Source organism: Centroberyx affinis, unplaced genomic scaffold, assembly GCF_046629955.1.
Source record: "Centroberyx affinis isolate AG114_WGS23_722 - 3 ecotype Tasmania unplaced genomic scaffold, CSIRO-AGI_Caff_v1 ptg002124l_1, whole genome shotgun sequence".
In the NCBI taxonomy this organism is placed as follows: domain Eukaryota; kingdom Metazoa; phylum Chordata; class Actinopteri; order Beryciformes; family Berycidae; genus Centroberyx; species Centroberyx affinis.
Window position 1 is genome coordinate 25,001 of NW_027280446.1, and position 7,500 is coordinate 32,500.

The window sequence follows — 7,500 nt, forward strand, 5'->3', positions numbered from 1 at the left end:
TTGTGTGTTTACAAAACTAACTAAAATAAACTAAAATTATAGAGAAAATGTCTTTAGTTTTCGTCTTTGTCAATTTATTTCATACATAAGCCTGGTGTTTTGAATTTTTGAATCTCGCCCCTGACAAATACCCCATATTACAAAAAAAAGACTAAAACTAACACTGAAACTAATAAAAACTAAACTAAAACTAAACATTTTCAAAAAATAAAAACTTAACTAAACTAGCAAACCCGCTTTCAAAACTAATTAAAACTAAACTGAAATTGAAAACAAAAAGTCAAAACAAAATAAAAATAAAAACTAATGAAAAATGCAAAACTATAATAACCTTGTGCTGTTGATCTCAGTGAGTCTCTGGATCACAGAGTTTGATAAATGCCTAAAATGCGATGTGAGACAATTTCTTTCTTTCTTTCTTTCTTCCTTCCCTCCTTCCTTCCTTCCTTCCCTCCTTCCTTCCTTCCTTCCTTCCTTCCTTCCTTCCTTCCTTCCTTCCTTCCTTCCACGTAGAACAGGAATATGTGAATACTTCTGTATCGTTCTTATCAACAGTTTAATGATTCATTATAAAGTGATTAATTATAATTATATCCTTTATGTTACCTGGAATTGTTGCATAATGCTGACACTGCAAAACATGACAGACGTGTTCAGTTATTTCCTCTTGTCTCCAGACTCCAGAAAGATTATTTTGGGATTTTTTTTTAATGAAATCATTTTACTGAACTGTCAGAAAATTTTACCGCTTTCAACAAATTTGAAAGAGAACAACACATTTCCCAGGAGAATGTGACTTGTTTCATTTACTTTGTCAGAGTGAAAGTTTCTTGTTTCCAGATTTTCTTTATTGTTTTCTGATGATTTCTTGACATCATCATATTGGCTGAATCAAGTGAAATTTACTGAAAGCAGCAGATTTGACTGAAAATATCATGAAAGAAGCTGATAGGTCTGGAGAAAAGAGAAAATCACTGGACAGTTTTGCAGTGTATTCATATTATCAGGCACGCCAAGTATGTGATGAATGATTAACAGAGCTGATAACAGTATTGACGAGCTGACTGACTGGATCTGAACCAAACGGCTGTCTTCCTGCCAGATGATTAAACACCAATCAGTAGATATCATTTATTTATAACGCACATTTAGACTGTGATTCACGTTCACATGATCGGCTCCTATCAGCCTATCAATCCATTACAGGACGATCATGTCCAGTTATCAGTTTGTCTGAGTGACAGATGGACTTTGAGAAAACAAAGCTGCTCTCTGACTCACAAACATCTTTCTGTGGATCAGAGAGTTAAAACCTTCATTCTGTCAGCTGTAAGTTTAACTTTCATCATCAGGAGCCTCTTTGTTCTCAGTCTGGAACAAAACATCACAGCAGTTTTCACCACATCTCATTAACTGACATCACTGATTGGTCAGTAAAGTCTCTGCTGATAGCAGCTCCCTGTCCAGGGTCAAAGGTCAGAAGCTGCTGCTTCTCTTTACTTTTATTATTCTGCAAAAAGTTTTTATAGAAAACTACAACTGAGAGGAAACTGTTAAAAACAACTGCTGTAAACTGTGTGAAGCGTTGAAAAACTAAAACTCAAATAAAACTTTGTCTTCTTATACTCACAATATACATGAAATATTTTTAGTTTTAGTCTTTTTGTTTGTGTGCTGATTAAAAAATATATAACATAATATAATATAACATAATATAACATAATATAATATAATATAATATAATATAATACAATACAATACAATACAACACAATATAATATAATGTAATATAATATAATACTTGCAACAGCAGAGTGAAGGATGGATTGAAAAATTAATGGAAATCCATCTTTAAAGGAATTTATGATTATTGTTTGTATTATCTAATGCAAAAAAAATCCAAAAGCTGTTACAGAGTTCAGTTCTGCTGTCAGCAAACCTTTAAAACACTAAAACTACAACTGACACTACAGAAAAACTAAACTAAAACTAAACATGTGTAGGAAAAATAATAAAATAAAATAAAAACTAAAACTGCCAAACCCAAAATTGAAATTAACATAGAAATTGAAAGCTTAATAAAAATAAAAACAAATGAAGAATCCCAGACTCAGACTCACCCAGCAGACAGACATCAGGCTCCACAGAGGAAACAAACAAACAAAAAACAAAAAACAACAAAAAAACAAACTCACTTTTGTCAGCAGCCTGTCGTCCGTCTGCCTGTCGTCTGTCAGCAGCCTGTCTGTCTCTCTGCCTGTCTGTCTGTCTGTGAGCAGCCTGTCGTCCATCCATCTGTCAGCAGCCTGTCTCTCTCTCTGCCTGTCTGTCTGTCTCTCTGCCTGTCTGTCTCTCTCTCTGCCTGTCTCTCTCTCTGCCTGTCTCTCTTATCTCTCTTATCTGCTGCTGACAGGGTGGGAGGAGAAACGTTATCTGTGCAGCCGGCTCAACTGCTTCTGCTCCTCTGACTGCACTGCAAATTGTATTATTATTATTATTATTATTATTATTATTATTATTATTATTATTAAGGTTAGTACTATAAGGAACAAAGGTAACAAAGTCATTGCCAACCATGGAGTGTCAGTGTCAGCTCATGTTGATGCTGTCTGAACTCTGAACTCCTCTCTCTCCACATGGAAACATGTAGCAGGTCCCTGCCGCCGGGGATTGTGGGTCATTGACCTTCGACCTTCAACCTTCTGAGCCTGTAGTTCAGTCAGTCAGCCAGCCAGCAAACCAGCCAGTCAGCCTGTTAACCAGCCAGTTAACCATTCAGCCTGCCAGCTATGAACCACAACTTGCTGGACTTCTGAACTTACAGATAAGCTTCAGTTCAGTTCAGACTCCCTTCTGATGGAGGGATGTTTTTCCTTCTGACTCTCTCTCTCTCTCTCTCTCTCTCTCTCTCTCTCTCTCTCTCTCTCTCTCTCTCTCTCTCTCTCTCTCTCCACATAATGACCCACACATGAACATGTCTCTCCCTTCCTGCCTTTGTCAGCCCGTTCTGTCAGGTCAGGTCAGGTTCTGTTGTTCCAGTCAGGCGTTTCTCTCCTTCAGACTCAAGTTCCATTCAGAGCCTGACAAAAGAAAAATAAACAGGAGGGGAGACCTGATGACTGTTGACACCTGAACCCAACTTATAAACTGAAGCTAAATGTTTGGCTTCAGTTTCATTAGGTAGAATCAAACTTGTTCTTATCTGTCGTCCAAACTCAGTTTTGTTTGGTTCCTCAGTCTCAGTTCATGAAAAGAGACGTGATGAAAGTAGAAATGACTGTAAAAACTGAGAATGATGTTTCTTATGTGAGATGTGCTGTATGTTCCTTTTATTCCAAAGTGGGAAAAAATGCAGCAAATATTTGGATAAACAGACCGGATTCACTCTCTAACAGACTCTACTGGACTCTACCAGACTCTATCAGACTCTATCAGACTTGGGTTGGGCACAAGAAAATTAAAAGATACTGAGGCACTGGTGGACTCAGGAAGCCGAACCAGTTTAATCCACCTAGAGTTTAAAGACAAGATCCAGCGACAGAAGATCCCAGTCGTGTGTGTGTGGACCCAGAGAGTATCCCACAGCACATGTTGAGGTGTGGCAGCTTTAGACGAGGTACCGACCGGCGTGTTCTCAGAGTTTCCACAAGCTGAGGCTCCTCTGCGGTTTGGGAGCGCTCAACTCCAGAAACCTGCAGCAGGCCGGACGAGACGTGAAGGTGGGAGGAGACGACCTGAACTGTCATATCCTCACTTTGCGGTGAAAAGGGGGGATATTGTACAGGGTGAAAATGAGAGATGAAGTGGTGGAACAACTACTGGCTCCAAACATTTCTAAATTCCTGTACGTTCACACCTACTGGGAGCTCAGTTAGGGGTGGAGAACAGAATGAATTCTCAAGTGGTTTTACTGGCCAGAAGTAAAGAGAGCAGATCAGAGTATTGCCAACACTGTGCAGAATGTCACAAAGCCAGACCAAAGGTTTCTACCGTAACCCGCTCATTCCACCCATAATCGAGACCTTTTTCAGCCGAACTGGTCTGGACATTGTTCGAGCTCTGCCCAAGTCTAGCTGAGGTCACAGATACTTAACATCCTAGATTATGCCACCTGTTACCCTGAAGCTGTGCCCCTCTGCAGCAGCAGCAGAGGAAGTATTCCTCCTTTAGCCGGTGGGCATTGCAGAGGAGATCTCACGGATCAAGGGTCGTGCTTCATTTCCAATCCATTTTCTTGCAGGAGATGTGCAAAAAGTTTAAAGTAAGACAGTTACGGACTTCCGTCCATCACCCCGAAACAGGGCGAGTCGAACAGTTCAATCAGACCCTAAAACAAAAGGAAAATGATTGAGACTGACCAGTTGCTTCCTCATGTGCTGCTCTCTATTGGAGAGATGAGTTCCAGAGGGTTCTCCCCGTTTGAGCTGCTGTACGCCCGCCGGCCCAGAGAGGAGCTGGATCTCACTAAGGAGGCCTGGGAGGAGCAGCCGTCACCCTATTGGTCAGTGGTGGAACATGTGGACCTGATGGCCCAAATCATCTCCCATGGTGTGGGAACACATGCACCAAGCCCAGGTGAGAATATGACAGGGGTACAAGAATTTTGGCCAGGAGATGAGCTGATGGTCCAAGTGAGTGAGTACAAATTCCAGAATGTGCAAAAGTGCAAAAAGGGGTTCGGGCCCGTGAATTACAAAGTAAGACAGCCAGGACTGCAACACTCAGATTTACCAAGTCAGTTTGTTGACACAGTGGTCTGAACCTGTAATCGTCCTAGAGCATGTTCTCTCTACCAAAGTGCCTCCCCAGGAACCATCCAAGGTTGAAATGGACCCACAACTATCCCCCAGCCAGAGGAAGGACCTGTGGGGCAAGACCAGGATGTATTCTCTGACCGTCCCGGCAGGACAGATGTTGGCCCATGATACTGTGACGGAACCCGGAAAGCCGAGACCCTCCGGCCCCCCGAGGCCCAACGAGCCGTGACCCAGGATGAGGTGAGGGAGATGTTAGAAACTCGGGGTCACTGAGGAGTGTCGCAGCTCATGGTCCCGTCCGATTGTTATGGTGCCCAAACCAGATGGGTCTCCCCCTATTTGTAATGATTTTAGGAAAATAAAATCTGCCAGATCGATGCTTACCCGATGCCCCGGGTGGATGAGCTCATAGAGAGATTAGGCTCCGCCCGGTTCATCAGCACCCTCAACCTCAATAAGGGGAACTGGCGGACTGGCGGAAGACGGAGAAGACCTGGACAGGCTCTATCAGTACCGTGTCCTTCTGTTTGCAGTCCATGATGCCTGCAACATTCCAGCAGATGATGGACTGGATCCTGCAACCCCACAGAAAGTTTGCTGCTACCTATCTTGACGACATTGTGATCCATAGAACTGACTGGGAGTCCCACCTGGAACGGATCAATGCAGCTCGACGCCATGAGGATGAAAGAAACTGCATTCAGTTCAAGCCGCCAAGCATATTGCTTGATATTTGCCAACAGTAGGCCCCACACACACACACACACACACCACACACACACACACAGGCCTACATAGACAAACACACAGGGAGAAAATTCAATGTTTTCAATCAGTTTTGACAAGTATTAATTTCCATGACGATCACTACCCAACAGTTGCTGGTCATGATATAAACTGACCTGCCTCCCCATGCAGCTGCAGCAGGAAACTCTACAGTCCCTCTGGACACCAAGTCACACAGAACCACAGAGAAAGTAAGTAGAAAGTAGAAAGTTTACTTTCTCTGTGGTTCTGTGTGACTTGGTGTCCAGAGAGAGGGTAAAGTTGCTGCGGACAAAGCCAAATCTGATCTATTCTAGAAAGTACTGCTTCCAAAGTGTATATAAAATACACAAAAGTAATTAAATATGTATTTCAAATACATTTAATTACAATACTGCCCATCTCTGATCACCACTACTACTACAGTTTTTCTTGATTGCTAAGACACATTTCTTGAAATTATTCTCCATTTCCCAAAACTCTAAACACAAATGCATAACTGCACACTCATCTTCACAAACTTCAAACTTCCATGTCAAAACCAAACTCTCCACTCAAAACCATGTGATCTGACATCTAAACCAAACTTTGCCTTCAGACATCACACAGAAGCCATCAGATACACACACACTACAAAGCAGCCATGACACACTGCTGAGATCAATTCAAAACACTGCTGTAAAAACCTGTTACTGCAATGAATAATGGAGCTTATGGTTTTCCCCCAGAACAACCTCTTTACATGATGAACACAATATAAAGACACAACACATGGATACATTTTCAACATTTTTAATTCCTCAATGTACTGTAGTAAAATAAACTGAAATTGAGTGAAAAAGTAAATGTGCTGTAAAAATATGCAACTGATAAAGAACGTGGAATACAGTAAAATAATTTCCATGTATTTACCAATATAAACCAATTTTTAAAAAAGATAAAGAAAGAAATCACATTTATTCTGCCTCAGCATCCAGATTTGAGATTCTCATCAGAAACTATTTGTCTCCTTGCCCTTCCTCTTCCTCTTCCTCTTCCTCTTCCTCTTCCACCTCCTCTCCTGTGTCCTCTTCCTCTACCTTCAGGTCTTTGTGGATCCATTGTTCCAAAACAAGTGAACTGACCCATGGCCCTTTTATCTATCTATCTATCTATCTATCTATCTATCTATCTATCTATCTATCTATCTATGTATTTATCCTGAGGTTCTGATTGGTGTGTGAACAGTGTTGACTCTTAGTGTTTGCACCTGGGGAATTGTGTGTTCATTGGGTTTGAGCTGTGATGACTTGAGTTAATGATATTGAATGCCAGAGCTTTCTAAATGAGCACATGGTGCAGCCAGTGAGATATGAAGGGATTTGTGTGTAGAGATTTCCACAAAAAGTTCAGCAAATGTGAATCATGTGTGAAAACAGGGGAATAGTGTTTATAGTTTTGGGAAATGGGTTTGTCTTTTGGTAGATGGCGTCATGGTTTGGGATGTTTAGTTAGTAGGCCCAGTTATAGTGTGGAAGCCAGAGAAAAACTGTAATACTATCACTACTGCTACTGTCACCATTACCACATTCATGTTGGTGGTTTTCTTCACCACATCAGTGCCAGCAGGGGGCAGCAGACTGCAGCAGAAACACATCAGACTCAGCAGATTCAGTCCCAGAAGACTGTAGCTGTTGTTGGTTTAGTGTGGAACTGTAGTGTAGAACTGAGATAATAGTGTAGAGAGTGAAACCTGTTACACTAGTTACTCTTACACATACTTTACTTGGGATACATTCCAGTTAATTACATCAGTGATTCTCAACCTTTTTCATATCAAGGACCCTAATCTAGTCCACATCAGAGCCACAGACCCCCATCTGATGAGATTTTGTCTCTCGGACCCAAATCTGAGAATATTTTTATTGTCAGATGATTTTGTCCAGAACTCCATGACTGTCTGTGTTGCAGGTAGAGAGAGAACAGAGAAACTGATCAG

The 7,500-nt window shown here is 41.4% G+C and overlaps 2 protein-coding genes across 2 annotated transcripts in view; both read right to left on the minus strand.

Annotated features, from left to right (window-relative positions):
- The window catches only part of LOC139654630 (equilibrative nucleoside transporter 1-like), a 26,906-nt gene extending 24,556 nt beyond the window's left edge, over positions 1–2,350 (minus strand). Inside the window, exon 1 of the mRNA XM_071531745.1 lies at positions 2,196–2,350. The gene's annotated coding sequence lies outside the window, so the exon portion shown is untranslated. The remainder of the gene's footprint in view (positions 1–2,195) is intronic.
- A 2,858-nt stretch (positions 2,351–5,208) lies between these two features.
- Positions 5,209–7,500, minus strand: part of LOC139654629 (VIP peptides-like) — a 14,771-nt gene continuing 12,479 nt past the window's right edge. Inside the window, exon 7 of the mRNA XM_071531744.1 lies at positions 5,209–5,361. Coding sequence (XP_071387845.1) covers positions 5,209–5,361 — 153 coding nt within the window. The remainder of the gene's footprint in view (positions 5,362–7,500) is intronic.